Source organism: Rhineura floridana, chromosome 4, assembly GCF_030035675.1.
Source record: "Rhineura floridana isolate rRhiFlo1 chromosome 4, rRhiFlo1.hap2, whole genome shotgun sequence".
NCBI lineage: Eukaryota > Metazoa > Chordata > Lepidosauria > Squamata > Rhineuridae > Rhineura > Rhineura floridana.
Window position 1 is genome coordinate 17,265,788 of NC_084483.1, and position 17,324 is coordinate 17,283,111.

The 17,324-nt window shown below is 43.8% G+C and overlaps 1 protein-coding gene across 1 annotated transcript in view; it reads left to right on the top strand.

Moving 5' to 3' along the window:
• The window catches only part of SPTLC3 (serine palmitoyltransferase long chain base subunit 3), a 120,293-nt gene that overhangs the window by 79,763 nt on the left and 23,206 nt on the right, over positions 1-17,324 (top strand). The window contains exons 8-9 of the mRNA XM_061622566.1: positions 3,865-4,084; positions 6,290-6,416. Of these exons, the coding sequence (XP_061478550.1) occupies positions 3,865-4,084; positions 6,290-6,416 (347 nt within the window). The remainder of the gene's footprint in view (positions 1-3,864; positions 4,085-6,289; positions 6,417-17,324) is intronic.

Genomic DNA, 17,324 nt, shown 5'->3' on the forward strand with positions numbered 1-17,324 from the left:
CTATCCGTATCTCGACAACCTGTTAATGAGGGCAAGCAGTCTACAGCACGCTCGGGACCATGTCCACCTAACCCTGAAGCTCCTCAACCAGCTCGGCTTCCTAGTCAACTATGAAAAGGGTCACCTAGCCCCCTCCCGACAGCTGCAACACCTGGGGGCCCTGATAGACACAGAGTGCAGCCTCGTGCACCTCTCTCCACAAAAAGTAGAAGCTTATCAAGGAGACGGCATCCACCCTCTACCAAAACAAGACAGCAGGCATCATGAGCCTGGCCAGGGCCCTAGGTCTCTTCATCTCCACCATACAGATAGTCCCATGGGCTCATCACCACACACGACCCCTGCAGTGGGCCCTGCTTCCCCATCAGGCAGACATCTTGAGGTCCCAACACAAACGAATTCCATTGTCCAAGGAACTCCAGCTGTCTTTCTGATGGTGGACAAGGTGGGACAACCACCTAGGAGGTACCCCTTTCAGTCCTACCAGGACCATAATTACCATGGATGCCAGCTTGCTGGGATGGGGAGCTCACTGTAACACAGCCTACACCCAGGGAACTTGGTCAGAGGAGGAAGCATGTCACAGCATCAACTGGCTGGAACTTCGAGCAGCCCGTCTCACCCTCCTTCACTTCAACCAGCATTTTCATCTCAGCCACGTCCTGATTTACACCGACAACTCAACGAGGACACACATTGTCAGGCGGGGGGAACTCACTCAAGGAGCCTACAGGTGGAGACCACCCTTCTCATGCAGCGGGCAGAACACAACCTCTCATGTCTGACAGCAGAGCACCTCAGCGGGGAGTCCAACACCACGGCAGACTGGCTCAGTCAACAGCAGATCCTACCATGGGAATGGGCCTTTCACCCGCAGATATTTTCCAAGATACAGCAGAGATACGGTCTGTTAGAGATAGATCTCTTCGCAACAGAACACAACCACCAGCTGCCTCGCTTCTTCACACGACATTGGTCTCCGGGAGCAGAGGCTGTAGATGCTCTTTCACAATGTTGGCCAAAGGGCATTCTCTATGTCTTCCCACCTGTGCCCCTCTTAGGTCGCACCTTGCAGAAGTTTAAGGGGGGAGAGGGCCCACCTAGTGCTAATTGCCCCCTGGTGGCCACGGAGGCCATGGTTCTTGGAACTCCTCAATCTCTGAATGGAAGAACCATGGAGACTACCCCTCAGGCCAGATCTTCTGTCCCAGGGGTCACTTCATCACCCAGATCCAGAATGGTTGAGCCTCATTGACGTCATTTGTTTAGGAGGTAGTCCTTCCACAACAAGGATTTACCAGACTACTTGGAAGGCTTTCACCAGATGATGTCAATCCAGGGGAATCTGCCCATCCAAAGCCAACACCCCGCAGATCCTTGAATTCCTACACAGGGGCCTCCAATTAGGTCTGAAGGTCACTACGCTAAGGGGGCAGGCATCAGCCATCTTGGCGTTCCTCCTGACCACCTCTGGTCAGCCACTTGGCAGCAGCCTGCTGGTCCGGCACTTCTTCAAGGGGGTGGCGATCTCTCAGCCTCCTGTCGCCCACTGTTTCCCGTCATAGGACCTACATAAGGTCCTATATGCCCTACAGAGACCACGCTTTGATCCACTTGATACCATCTCTCTTCAGCTCCTGACCTACAAGGTTTTGTTCTTCATCACCATCACGTCGGCTAGACACATTTCAGAGCTGGGCACCCTGTCAATCGCACGCCAACTCTGCATTTTCCATGAGGATTCTGTAGTCCTTAGAACAGACCCATCCTTCATCCCAAAGGTCAATACGACTTTCCACAGGGAACAGGAACTGGTCCTACTGTCCTTTTGCCCCAGACCAGTACACCCAAGGGAAAAGGAGTTACATTGCCTAGATGTCACTAGAGCACTCAGGGTGTACATAGATAGAACAAAAGAACTGAGATCCACGGAGCCGATGTTTACCCAGGTCTCTGGGCAAAAAGGCCTCGACACCAACCTTAGCGTGCTGGCTAAGGACTTGCATCCACTTGGCCTACGAGGCCAGTGGCCTTACGCCACCACAGGGCATAACTGCCCATTCTTCTAGAGCAGCCTCCACCACGGCAGCCTTCACTACCAACACCTCCCTGAGACATATCTGCAGAGCAGCAAACTGGTCATCCCCTTCGACTTTCATCAGACACTATAAGATAGACCGCTACACCTTGGCCGAAGCCTCCTTTGGAAGAAGGGTCCTGCAACAAGCTGTCTCCACAGATTAGTTGGCTCACCCTGACCCACCCAGCTGGGACGGCTTTGGTATGTCCCACGTGATGGACTGGTATCCAGGGAAAATGAACTGTTCGTTCTCACCTGAAATGTTATTTTACTGGATGCCAGTCCATCACAGCCCGCCTGGTTCGGTTTATCGGGGCATTGCCACTAATTCGTTCTAAGGACCAAGCTGCTCTCAGTACATGTGACAATCCATATTAGGAGGGGAAGGAGGATCTGCCGAGAGGCAGATCAAAGTGCTCGTATGTATTTAGTAGATACCTAGGTCTAAGTTAGCACCGTAGAGCTAAGTTTAGTACTGTAGTTTCCCGTTGTGTTTCCCCACAACCATTTTCGTTGTTTGGTCATGATCATAAGTGGACTTAAGCTGGGTTAGGACATTGCTGGCCACGATATTGTGCATTTCAGTGGCCTGTGCCAGGGGCCACTGTCGCTTTTCTCCTTTTCTGCAGGTTGGCACACAGGTTTTTCCAGTAACATATCTTGGTAGACGATGTCCGAAAATGAACTGGGGCCTGTAAGCCTGTGACGTCTGGCTACTTCCTCAAGCTACAAGCTTCAGTGCATTTCCTGTCCTTGGACACCAGATGACAGACTACTACCCACGTGATGGACTGGCATCCAGTTAAATCACCTTTCAGATGAGAACCAACAGTTCATTTTTTTCTTTGCATAATGAATCACACTTGGCCTGGATGTTATGTTGCATCCAAACTGATCAGTATTCTAGCATTACTGCAACATGTTATATCTCGTGGCATGTCTTTGTCAAAACAATAATTATCTGACCTTAACAAGTGAGTGGGAAACAATGGAGTAATGAGAACCCCTGGGCTATTATTGGTAATAGTTCTTTAGTTGTTGCTTACATTTTTTTTTAAGGATTGTTATTTTTTAAAAATCTTTTTGGCTTGTTGTAAATTGTATTCTGGTTTGTGCAGAGGGTGGTATATGCATCTAAATAAAGTCATTTTGTCACATGGGTCCTCTAGTGGTGCACAGTGGCACCCCTCGGATATATGTTTTTATCAGTTGGCCTGTGAGATAGGATACTTTTCCTAAATGCAGCCCTGTGGCTCTTTAAGTAGCAGGTTTCAAATGGGGCAGATACACATTGTATTTGTACATACACACGCATTATGCTTTAATCTCACACCTTCCCTCCCTGCCTACAACAACATAAACTAGGAAGAATACTGGACAGAAATGAACCACTCAGTGCACACAGCCAAAATAAAGCTAGAATATATCAAAATAATACCCATTTTGTGGGCATCCTCCTTACATGCTTCCCAGACCCCCTGTTTAGCACACACTGCTGAATCAGTAAAACAGAGAGCTCCCTTTTGAGACTTTCCCATGTTGGCACCTAAGAATTGATCAAGTAGGAGCCCACAAATGAGCTAGGTTTGGTTTGTTGAACTCTGGTGTTTCTCTTGTGAGCAGCTGCTCGCAAGTACATGAGTGTACTTAGGTTTTTCTCTACTGTGGCTTGAGCTGCTTAGGAGCAATCAGTGCCACAATGTCTGTATTATACAACAATAGCTGCAGTTGAATCAATCACGTAAGTGCTCATTCATCAGCTGTTTTCTTTTTCCCCCTCATAGTATGGAAGGCTCCATTGTACGCTTGCCAGAGATAGTTGCCTTGAAGAGAAAATACAAAGCCTACCTCTACTTGGACGAAGCCCACAGCATAGGTGCTGTTGGCCCAACAGGCAGGGGAGTCGTGGAGTACTTTGGAATGGACCCCAACGATGTCGATGTACTAATGGGAACATTCACCAAAAGCTTTGGAGCAGCTGGGGGATACATAGCTGGCAGAAAGGTAACTGCTCCAGTCATCTGCATTTGCAGATGTGCAAAAATTCAAGTGCTTAACAACCACTGCTTATCTTAAAAAATTGAGCAGTACCTGTGTCGCAGTAATCAGGAACCACATGTCCTATCCTGGTGCTAAGAAAATCCTGCTGGCGCTCATGTTTTTGCATCCTTGAGTGTCTATTTGCACTAGATTTGAAAGCCTTCATGTGATTCATTGCACATCCATAACATAGGTTCCTTTCCTGAATCACATACAATATTGTTCCAGTTTTGAGGACCCTCCCTCTCTAGGTGGTTTTATTATGATTGTATACTTCTGATTGAATATTGTGTCACAAATATACAGCTATATGGATTCTCCTGTTGGCAGTAAGCATTGCTTCTGCTGTCATTGATATTCATATGGCTATATCAATAATCTCATTCCTGTGGTTTGCATGCAGGTATCTCACAGTAAGCACTTCCTAATTAATGTTGTAAAGTATGATGTAAGGGGGAAATGCTGCAGTGATTTGCATGCTGGTAACCTAGTTCTCAAATAGTTTTGGAATGCCTCTGAATTTTTTTGATCTTAAAGTTTTAATAATGGCTGTCTACAGCAGGCATGTTCTGTGCCTTCAAAAGTCATGTGATTTCTAGGAAAACCGCTCCCTTGTTCATATCAGGAAAAAGTGTAGTTTTGTATAGCTTATTTGCAGGTCCTGCCAAAGGATTAGGTAATACCTAACCATCAATGCATTTATATTGGCTACATGGTATGCTTAGGGTTGTGAACTTTAAATACATATGTTGCTTGAGCTTAAATTAGTAAAACTGTGTGTGAGCATGATTTTTGTCTGCAGGGGAAATTTTATTCAGATTTTTCATTTGAAACCACTTGAACTGGCTTCTCTGTTAGTCACCCTTGGCATCATGTTATCACAGAGCTGAATTTAGCACTGTTTTATAACCTCTTACCCAGGGCTGTGGAGTCGGAGTCGGAAGCAATTTTGGGTGGAGTCGGAGTCAGTAGAAATGTACCGACTCCAGCTTCAAAATAAATTTTGATTGACAAATTTTTTAAAATATAAATTCAAAATGTCAAAGAAGCTTCCCATGAAGTCAGCTGTAGTTGAGCATTTCACCATAACTCAAGATGGAAAACATTTTGTGTGTCAGGGTATGGACAGATGAAGACAAATGCTGTGATGTCAAGATCAGCGCATATTCAGGCAGCGATAAAAATGCTCCTATGAGAGCTTCCAATTTAAAAAGACATTTACAGCCCTTTCCAGGGCTATGGAGTTGAAAGCAATTTTGGGTGGAGTCGGAGTCGGACAGTAGAAAAATAGAGGAGTTGGAGTCAAAGGTTTGGCGTACCGACTCCACAGCCCTGCTCTTACCTCTGAATCAGGGCTGGGCGGGGAGATGATCAGGCACTGTAATGATAAAGGTCGAGGTTGAAGGTGTTGAGTTGCAGATCATTTAATTAGGCATTGATACTGTGCCAGGTTTGATTTGTTAGTACTAAACTAATTTGAAATGATGTGTTGGAAAAAACAACCACCATGTATTTAGTATGATACTTCTTTCTAGCCTTAAACATAGCATACTATATATTGATTATGTACATACATGGGCCCAGACTGAATAACTTGTTTTTGAAGGAGAAAGTACCATCCCTCTTTTAAAGGGTTCACAACTGAACAGAACACTGAATCCATAAACCAAGAGGGAAAAGGAATTTTGATTTGAAAATCAAACTATTTTCATTAAGATAACAAATTAACAAAAGATGCACCCATAGAATTACAATTTTGTTCTTCAGAGGACAAGGTGAATGGGAAGGGGCATCTCTAATGATAGTAGGGAATTAAGATATCCTCTGCTGCCTTTCTGTTTGCTCCTCTCTTTACAAGGCAATTTGGAAATATAACTTGCTATTCACTGGGTTTTTTCTACTGTAGCCTTTTTGGTGGTAGTTATAAGATTATTGCTTGAGAGAGTCCCCCCTTCCCGCCACCAAACTCTCACTTGTACAGTGAGGCAAGTAGTTGATTTAGCCATTGGTTCAGAAACTAGGTTATACGTGAAATTTTGCATTTTGGGTTACTGTGGGTATACAGCCAATTCTTGATCAAAAATCTCTTGTCACCTGCAAACTTCCATTCCAATAGAAATAAGGAGGTTTTGAAGTCTGCATTGAAATTTTGTTCTGTTTTGATTTCAGGAACTGGTAGACTACTTACGACTTCACTCCCATAATATTACATATGCAGTGTCTATGTGTCCTTCTGTAGCAGAACAAATCATAAGAGCCATGAAGTGTGTCATGGGACTGGATGGAACCACACAAGGTAGGATATTGTGCTGACTGTGAAGATTTCATTTTATAGTGGTTTAGAATGGAAGGGGGAGTAACATCAATTTACCTTAAGAAGCTCACGTTTGTGAATAAATGCAACTGATCATTTGTGGTCCATGTTATGAGCAAAACACAAATCCTTGCATTTGGGGGACCCAATTCCTGGCCTGCATACACCTTGCAAGCATGCTTTGCTTGGAAAATGTTGTTGAGCCAATTCAGGTGCAATGATCCTGACTTTGTAAACCATGGTTTATGAAGCTAGGAACAAGCATCGGTCCCATGTATTTCTGTTCCCAGATCTTAGTTGTAAATTTGAATTATTTATGTTAAGTGACAATTTCCCATTTTTGGATGTAAAGGGAAGCTAGTTTACTTTACCTGATTGAAGTGCTGAAGCTGATGTGCACATTAGTCTAACATCTCATTCCTGGCTTTATAAACCATGTTCTACAAAACCAGGGTCACTGTGTTCTAACCAACTCATTGTGCTGGATTCTGTGAAAAGGCATAATAATGATCTCCTTACATCGCAGAAATGTTAGTCTGACTAAACAAGTCACTAAAGTATTGTGCACCAAGTTCTTCATAACATCATAAGCCTAGGTACACAGGGGGAAGGAGAGTCTGCCCCCAAATCCCAGTAAAATATTCTAAGTAATCTTTATGAATAATCCCATTAAAGGGAACACTCTTGCAGAATTTTGGATTTGTTTACTGTCTTGGATGAAGACAGGGCAGTTGGGACAAAGATTGTGGATCACTGTATGTCTGTATGATTGTGTGAAGTGGTACCCTTGTGGTTTGAGCCAATATTTTCCATGTCTGGAAATCTACCAGGAAATGAACTGTTTTGCTTGGTGTGGTTAAATTTGGCCAACACCATGTTTGGTAGAGCTTTATCCAACTGTGCCAAGTGGCCACCACAGCACCATCATAATGAGAAACTGGCACAAGTCTTCAATATTGAAGATGAGGGCCTATGAGATGCTAGCACAGAATAGGTGTACCTTGTTTCTATAGTATTTTAACACCATAGTATGTAGAACTATTATATAGTTTCTAAAGCCGTTTCAAAGAGTGTGTGTTTAATCTATAATGATAAATATGAACTTGTAACACATATGGTAAAAACAGATTTATGGAATGCTTGATTTAATAATTATTGCCAATGGAGGGCAATTTTGCACAGTGGCTATCAAGATGATAGTATCTTTCAGCTTTAAGAAAAAACAGAAAAGACCCTATCTTCTCCTTTTCACTTCCTACCTATTTGGAGCTCATGCAGGCAAGCCTATATAGATATACAAGTTCTCAGAACTTGTGCTCAATTATTTCAGCTTCAAGGGCTGTTGCAGTGCAAGGAGCATAGCAGAAATGCTTCAAGCTGTAGTGGCTCTAATCCATACCACCATATTGGCGGCAATGCATCAACTGAAGGTACAAGCATCCACTTTCAGCTGAATGTTAAGAATTTCAGAAACTATAAAACATGCCTTTGATTCCTTCCCTGCCACTCAAAATAAGGTCATCAAAAGCATTTTTATTTTAAAATTGCCTTATTTAGACCTTGTACCTGCTGTTATCATAGTGTCAAAGGGGTAGTAAATTTGTGTCTGAGTAGTCTTCCTTTTCAACAGTCTTCTTAGTACAATTTAAAAGCCTGTTGGTGGTGGTGATTCTGGCACATCATGACAAAAACATCATGATTAATTGAACCGTTGGACCTGGTTAATCTCCTGAATGACTTCACAATTTTGTGTTGCTTTAGTACTAAAATGACCAAATTATCATCCCATTTTTTGATGAAAATTAATCTGAAAACAATTCAGAATAATTGCTTAGTGTGTTGTTGTTGTTGTTATGTGCCTTCAAGTCGATTACAACTTACGGCGACCCTATGAATCCGTGACCTCAGTAGCATCTGTCATGAAGTACCCTGTTCAATCCATCTCTTGTTTGGCTTTGGCCTTCTTCTTTTTCTACTCCCTTCTGTTTTTCCCAGCATTATTATCTTTTCTAGTGAATCATGTCTTCTCACTATGTGTCCAAAGTATGATAACCTCAGTTTCATCATTTTAGCTTCTAATGAAAATTCTGGTTTACTTTGTTCTAACACCCAATTATTTGTCTTTTTCACGGTCCATGGTATCTGCAAAGCTCACCTACAACACCACATTTCAAATGAGTTGATTTTTCTCTAATCCACGTTTTTCACTGTCCAACTTTCACATCCATACATAGAGATCGGGAATACCATGGTCTGAATGATCCTGACTTTAGTGATACATCTTTGCATTTGAGGATCTTTTTTAGTTCTCTCATAGCTGCCCTCCCCAGTTGTAGTCTCCTTCTGATTTCTTGACTATTTGTCTCCATTTTGGTTAATGACTGTGCCAAAGTATTGGTAATCCTTGACAGGTTCAATGTCCTCATTGTCAACTTTAAAGTTACATAAACCTTCTGTTGTCATTGTTTTGGTCTTCTTGACGTTGAGCTATAGTGCTTAGTGTGTACCTACCTTTTAATAAAACCTACATCTCTGAAAATGTGTTAAGGTTACATTAAACAATAATGTACTTCTACTAAAAATGATGATTAAATAAATGATTAAATCAATAATGATTTAAATTGTGTTTTAAATCATTAAAATTAGGTCCTTTAGAGAAGTGCTTTAAATCATTATTTAAATCAAATCAACCCTGGTTTATAAGCTAGTAGTCAACCTACCAACATGATGATTACAAGGTTTGGGGCAGTTCATATGGAGAAAGGCAGTCCATGAGATATTGGGGTCCTGAGCCACATAAGCTTTATAGATCAAAACCAGTACTTTGAATTGATCCTGGAAACTAATTAGTAGCCAGTGCAGTCATGCTAGAATTGGTGTTATATCTTCAGAGCTACTTGCCCCAGTCAGCAGTCTGGCTGCCGAATTTCCAAACCATCTTCAAAGGCAGCCCCCTGTATAAAGCAATGCAATGGTTTAACCAAGAGATTTCCAGAGCTTAGACAAGAGAAATTAGGCTGTCCCTGTCTGGATTGGGGCACAGCTAAGCCACTAGTCAAAATTGATGGAAGATACTCTGCAGCAAGGCCTCTTGAGCCTCAAGTGATAGTCATGATCCAGAAGTATCCCCAAACTATGTACCTGCTCCTTCAGCAGGAGTGTAACCCCATCCAGAGCGGACCACATCTTATCCAGCCAGTCTATGGAACCACTCACTAACAGTGCTTCAGTCTTGTCTAGATTAAGCTTCAGTTTATTAGCTCTCATCCAGTTCATCACCAAGGAAGGATATTGATCTAGCACATCCACTGCTACACCGGCACATAAAAAGTAGAAGCAGAGCTGTGTGTTATCAGTATATTGCTGAAAACGTACTCCAAATAACCCTACTCAGCGGTTTCATGTAGATCTTAAACAGCATGGGGGATAAAATTGAACCCTGCGGAACCCCACACGGAAGGCTCTACCTGGCTGAATAAGATTTCTCAAGGACCACCCTCTGAAAATGACTATCTAAGTAGGACTGGAACCAAGGAAGTACTGCCTGCCCCCAACTCAGACAGTCACTGCAGAAAAATACCATGGTTGATGGTATCAAAAGCCGCTGAGAGATCAAGGAGAATTAACAAGGACATACTCCCCCTGTCACTCTCCCAACATAGGTCATCATACAGGGCAACTAAGGCAGTTCCCATGCCAAAACCAGGCCTAAAATCTCATGGAAATGGATCTAGAAAATTGGTTTCATCCAAGAGAGCCTGGATCTGGCCTGGATCTGAACTAAGCACCTTTTCCACATCCTTGAGCCTTACTAACTGAAACTCATCCAACACAACATCCTGAGTATTCTTAAGACTCATCTGCTGCAACTATGGAGTCTAGGTCCTGGCGGATGCAAGCAATTTTATCCTCAAAATGCTTTGCAAACAAGTCACAGCAAGCCACCATTGGTTCTACCACATCCTTTGGGCCAGAATGTAAAAGGCCCTGTACTACCAGTTCTGCAGGATGGCATAATGAGGATGCAATGGAGGCAGCAAGGTATGCCTTCTTTGCCGCCTTCACTACCACTGCGTAGGTTTGATAATGAGCACTCACCAGTGCTCGATTGCATTTATCTGGAGTTCTCCTCCAGTTGTGTTCAAGCTGCCTCCCATCTTGTTTCATTTCCCTAAGCTCTGGTGTATACCAAGGGGCCAAGCTGGCTCTACAAAGTGGAAGAAGGCACTCGGGTGATCATGACAATGCCCCTGGCCATCCACATGGTTCACAAATCAACTAGGGCTTCAACAAGAGCACTAATCATATCAGCTGGAAAATCCTCCAGAGCTGTTTGGAAACCAGTTGAATCCGCCAGCCTCTGAGGACAGATCATCTGCAAGATGCTGAAAGCCTAAATCTTAACAGGCGGTGATCCGACCATGACAAGGGACTGATGTTAATATCCCCCACTTTCAAATCATCCTCTTCCTTCCTGTCCAGTTTAGGACAGCCACATCTGGAATAGGTGAAATGGAGACGTAGAGCTCAGCTCCAGATGACTTCACCCAGCAGTTTCATGTAGTCACTGGATCCATAGAATAGAGCCCTGTGGAACGCCTTATCACAAGTGCAGTGGAACAGTACACACCACGCATCGCCTAGCACCGTCTTCTGGAGCTGCAGAGGAGCTAGTTGAATATGCTGCCTCTGACTCCCATCCCAGCTAGATAGTCGAAAAGGACATCATGCTCAATAACATAAAGGCCTTTGAGGAGAATCAACAGTATATTATTATGCATCTGGGAGAAGGAAATTAAAACAGCATGAAACTATTTTTCATCAAAAACTGGCATACCTGCAGCTGATCCAGCAGCTTCTGTTCCTACCTGGGAGTTCTGATCTGCTCATCAAGCTCCTATGTAGCTACCCAGGCCACTATAATGGAATCTGTCCCTACGATAGAAGTGAAAGGAGAAGCCTGCTTATGCAGAAATTGCATATCCACACTGGGGTCTCAACAGAATTCTGGTTTTGAAGGCTTCTACAAGGGATACAGTAAGCAGGTCCCTGCTTTCCATAATCAATCAAGCCTCCAATGTTATAATCCATTGTAGGTGACTCTGATTTAGAGTGGTGAAATGAAAACTGGATGAGGCAGTTTTTTTCAAAGCCTCTGCATGGGAAAGATGTAACTTCTTGGTGTGCTGGATTCTGTGTATCTAGTATGTTTTAACACAGGTTAAAAAATGAGCTGGAAAGTGGATTTCTTCCATCAGTGTCAACAGAACAAATTTTTGGGACTTGGTCAATTTGTCTTCCTTCAGTTTATACAAAGAATGTGGATTTTTAGACAGAGATGAATGATGAGCCATCTGTCTTTGCTGTAATGGCTTTGCATAAAGTTTATAAGCCTCCTGACATTCTTCTTGTCCACCTGTGGATGGTAGCTGAGGAAGAGCCAAACTCGCTTAGGTTGTCTCTCACCCCCACAAAGACTGGGAAAGCTCAAGCAGAAAGAATTGTGCGGAAAGCTTCAAAATAGTCAACTAGCATTAACCATGACAGAAGGGCTGAAGAAATATTTAATTTCCTTATGCAATTAAGGCACAGCTCATAATCTTATGACTGGGCAAGATATGTTTTCCTTTTTAGAGAAAAAAGTTCTGGCTGAATAAAGAGGTCTTCTAGCAGTCTCAAAGTGTAGGCCTAATCTTCACTGGGGAGAAGAAGTGTCTCTCTGCTGCACAAGTTCAGATTGCAAATGGGAGGTGAGGCTCACGTAATGGAAAGCTCCGCTATAAGAAGGAAGAAAAAATCCTCTGTATATAGAAAACAAATGTGCAAGAGAAGGCTAGGCTAGAATCCTTCTACCTAACAAGCTATTTTTCTATGTGTGTTTTAATTTTTATAGAGAGAATCTTTCCATCCCCCGCCCCCTCCAAAATCTACAATATGAAGTGATACTGCTTGGGCACAGATTTTACTATGTATGGTTGGACAGTGAAAAAAGTGGATTAGAGAAAAATCAACTCATTTGAAATGTGGTGTCGGAGGAGAGCTTTGCAGATACCATGGACCACAAAAAAAACAATAATTGGGTGTTAGAACAAATGAAACCAGAACTATCATTAGAAGCTAAAATGATGAAACAGGTTATCCTACTTTGGACACATAATGAGAAGACATGATTCACTAGAAAAGATAATAATGCTGGGAAAAACAGAAGGGAGTAGAAAAAGAGGAAAGCCAAACAAGAGATGGATTGATTCCATAAAGGAAGCCACAGACCTGAACTTACAAGATCTGAACAGGGTAGTTTATAACAGCTGCTACTGGAGATCGCTGATTCATAGGGTCACCATAAGTTGAAATCGACTTGAAGGCACATAACAACAATGCCCTAGAAAACTGTTTTTAGATTATTGGCAAAGATTTGTGCTATAAATCAGGAAGTTTCCAGTGCAAATCACAATTTTTTCCATGAGGTCATTAGTCATCTTTAGGCAAATGGATCTTGGACTTCGTTCCCCCTTTATTGTTTTATGAGGATAATGTTGACCTACATAACATGGGTGCTATAAAGCTTGCCCTGAATATTCTAGCGCGCTATATTAATTCTAATTCATTAATTAATGTGTTATAATACATCCATAAATATACAAATAAAAATGAAGGGTAATTCTTTGGGGTTTCATTTTAGGTCCCTGGAATCATTGCTCTCTGTGTCTGTTTTCCCCAGTACACTATCTTTCTACTTGCCATACTTACCTTTGCTCAGTAGTAAGCAGCTTTTAAACATAGAAATCTATTCCCATCTAGCTTTTCTGCAGCTGGGTTATTGTGTTCAGTAATGGGAAATGTTCATTTTGTCTTTTTTATTTTATTTATTTATTTATTTTATTTTATTTTATTCGATTTTTATATCGCCCAAAGCCTGAGGCTCTCAGGGCGGTGTACAGCATAAAGTGAATACAAGGCAAAAAATACAATAAAATGACAATAAAACACTAAAAACATACATTTAAGTATTTAACAGCCTGGTATATATTAACAACAATAAAATATGTTAAAATGCCTGGGAAAATAAAAAGGTTTTAATCTGGCGCCGAAAGGATAGAAGTGTAGGCGCCAGGCGCACCTCGTCAGGAAAACTATTCCATAGTTCGAGGGCCACCACTGAAGAGGCCGTAGATCTCGTTACAACCCTCCGAGCCTCTTTGTGAGTCGGAGCTCGGAGGAGGGCCTTTGATGTTGAACGTAGTGATCGGGTAGGTTCATATTGAGAGAGGCGTTCCGCCAGGTATTGTGGTCCCGCACCGTGTAAGGCTTTATAAGTCAAAACTAGCACTTTGTATTTAGCCTGGAAACAAATAGGTAGCCAGTGCAAACGCGCCAGAACAGGTGTTATATGTGCGGACTGTCTGGTCCTCGTCAACAGTCTGGCTGCTGCGTTTTGCACTAGCTGTAGTTTCCGGACTGTTTTCAAAGGCAGCCCCACGTAGAGTACATTGCAGTAGTCCAATCTAGAGGTTACCAGAGCATGCACAACTGAGGCGAGGTCGTCACTGTCCAGATAGGGACGTAGCTGGGCTACCAACCAAAGGTGGTAGAACGCATTCCGTGCCAGCGAGGCTACCTGAGCCTCAAGAGACACGAATGGATCGAAAAGAACCCCCAAGCTACGAACCTGTTCCTTCAAGGGGAGTGTAACCCCATCCAGAACAGGTTGAACATCCACCGTCTGGGCCAAGAAGGCACCCACCAACAGCGTCTCAGTCTTGTCAGGATTGAGCTTCAGTTTATTAGTTCTCATCCAATCCATTATTGCGGCCAGGCAATGGTTCAGCACATTAACAGCCTCACCTGAGGAAGATGAAAAGGAGAAATAGAGCTGCATGTCATCAGCATACTGGTGACAACGCACTCCAAAACTCCTAATGACCGCACCCAGCGGCTTCGTGTAGATGTTAAAAAGCATGGGGGACAGAACCGATCCCTGCGGGACTCCACAATGGAGAGTCCAGGGTGTTGAGCAGTGCTCCCCAAGCCCTACCTTCTGGAGACGATCCACCAAGTAGGAGCGGAGCCACTTCCAAGCAGTACCTCCAACTCCCAACTCCGTGAGTCTCTCCAGAAGGATACCATGGTTGATGGTATCAAAAGCCGCTGAGAGATCCAGGAGAATCAACAGAGTTACACTCTCTCCCGGCATAGGTCATCATACAGGGCGACCAAGGCCGTTTCAGTGCCGAAACCGGGCCTAAAACCGGATTGAGATGGATCAAGATAATCGGTTTCATCCAAGAGCACCTGGAGCTGGCTGGCAACCACCCGTTCCAAGACCTTGCCCAAAAATGGAATGTTCGCTACCGGTCTGTAGTTGTTCAAATTATCTGGGTCCAAGGAAGGTTTCTTCAGGAGTGGTCTTACTACCGCCTCTTTTAGACGACTAGGGACCACTCCCTCTCTCAAGGAGGCATTTATCACTTCCCTGGCCCATCCGGCTGTTTGAACCCTAGCAGCTTTCACTAACCAAGAAGGGCAAGGATCTAGAGCAGAAGTGGTTGCACGCACCATTCCAAATACCTTGTCCACTTCCTCAAGCTGTACCAACTGAAACTCATCCAATAAATGAGGACAAGACCGTGCTCCAGATACCTCATTAGGTTCAACTGCCATAATATTGGAGTCTAAGTCCCGACGGATGCATAAGATTTTATCTTGGAAGTGCCCAGCGAACTCATTACAGCGGGTTATCGATGGTTCTCTAATATCCTGAGGGCTAGAACGTAAAAGCCCTCGGACAATTCTAAAGAGCTCCGCTGGACGGTTGAGAGATGATTTAATGGTGGCAGCGAAATATTGCTTTTTCGCTGCCCTCACCGCTTCTGTATACAATTTCGTAGAGACACTTACCAAGGCGTGATTGCATCCGTCAGGAGTATGCCTCCATCTGCACTCAAGCCTCCTCCTCTCTTGTTTCATCGCTCTCAGCTCTGGGGTATACCACGGAGCTGCATGAGCTCGACATGGGAGAGGGCGCGCAGGAGCGATCGTGTCCACGGCCCGGGTCATTTCCGTATTCCACAGTTCGACCAGGGCTTCGACAGGAGCGCCAGTCTTATCAGCCGGAAAATCCCCCAGAGCCCTTTGGAAACCCTGAGGATCCATTAGTCTCCGTGGTCGGACCATCTTAATAGGTCCCCCACCCTTGCGGAGGGAGAGGGTTGCTGTAAGCCTAAACTTCAACAAGTGGTGATCTGTCCATGACAATGGGGTCGATGAAAAACTCCCCACCTCCAGGTTACCATCTCCATGTCCAGTGGCAAAGATCAAATCAAGAGTATGCCCCGACACATGTGTTGGGCCAGTAGCAAATTGAGACAGCCCCATGGTTGCCATGGAGGCCATGAAGTCCTGAGCTGCCCCAGATAAAGCAGCCTCGGCATGGATGTTGAAGTCTCCCAGTACCAATAGTCTGGGGGGACTTCAGCAGTACCTCCGAGACTACCTCTGTCAGCTCAGTTAGGGAAGCCGTTGGGCAGCAGGGTGGGCGGTACACCAACGGTATTCCCAGTCTGTCTCCTTGACCCAGCACAAGGTGGAGGCACTCCAAGCCAGTCGTCACCTGGACAGGGTGCTTGATGAGCGGGAGAGAACTCCTATAGGCCACAGCTACCCCGCCTCCCCGACCCTCGGATCTACCACAGTGTTGAACCATATACCCAGGTGGGCAAAGCTGGGAGAGAGTAACTCCTCCTGATCACCCACCCAGGTCTCAGTTACACATGCCAGGTCGGCGCCCTCATCAACAATTAAGTCGTGGACGAGGGAGATTTTATTATGTACCGACCTGGCATTCAGAAGCAACACTTGGAGATCCGAGGGCTGGCTGATAGGACAACCAACAATCCTGTGGATGTGAGGAGGACCGGAACAAGGCACAGGCACAACTTGTCTGGGACGAGTTCCCCTTAACTGGCATGTTCTCCTCACAACACCATACCTCCCATTACCTGTCACTACATAAATTGGGGGCCCCAAAAGTCCCCCCGCTCGGCACAAGGTCCTCTCTCCCAGGCACATAATAAAATACACAAAGACTCACACTCACGTACTCATATACTCAGACAAATTCATTCACACACAACACCGTTCACAACAACACATAAATTCAAACTCACACATTCAAATAAAACTCATTTAAACGCATTCACACAAACCACAATTAAAACAATAGCAACAGGCGTTAAAACACTCAACATTCTTCCATTCCACCTCAGTTCTTCTTTTTGCCCATCCTTTCAGGCTTTTTCAAACAACAAAATGTTGAATGAGTTGAAAGTTTACTTGGGACATATCTGTGGTAAATGAAAATACCATGAGAATCTACATCTTGAGTGCTGACTTTATTTACATGTGCTATAGATTTTTTAGAGAGCTAAGAAATTAAAAACAAGGCATCCCACCTAGTTACTAAAAGTCACACATTCAAAATCTGGTTTAGACAAAGCAGTCTTAATTATTTTTTCCTTGGAGAATTACCTTGATTTGATGTTGAGGAGTCACATCAAGCTGTGAGTCTGTAATCGTGTTCAAACACTGAGGTTTTTCCAAAGTACCTATCACCATAATATCTGTTCTTGTGTGTTAAAATAGCTTGGCAGAACATGTACACGGGTTGGGAGGCAGTCAGGCTAGTGTGTGGTCTGACCACAAAACACATATTCAGAAATGAGAGGAACGTGGTGAGGCTTGGTAAGGAACGGCTTACACCATTCTATCATCCATTTGAAGTAGTTCTTCCTTTCTGTGTTGAGTGCTTGCCAATCTCAAAACACACAAACTATTTGTGCACATAATACACAAATGATCTGGTATTCATATAATGAATTCTTTCACACAATT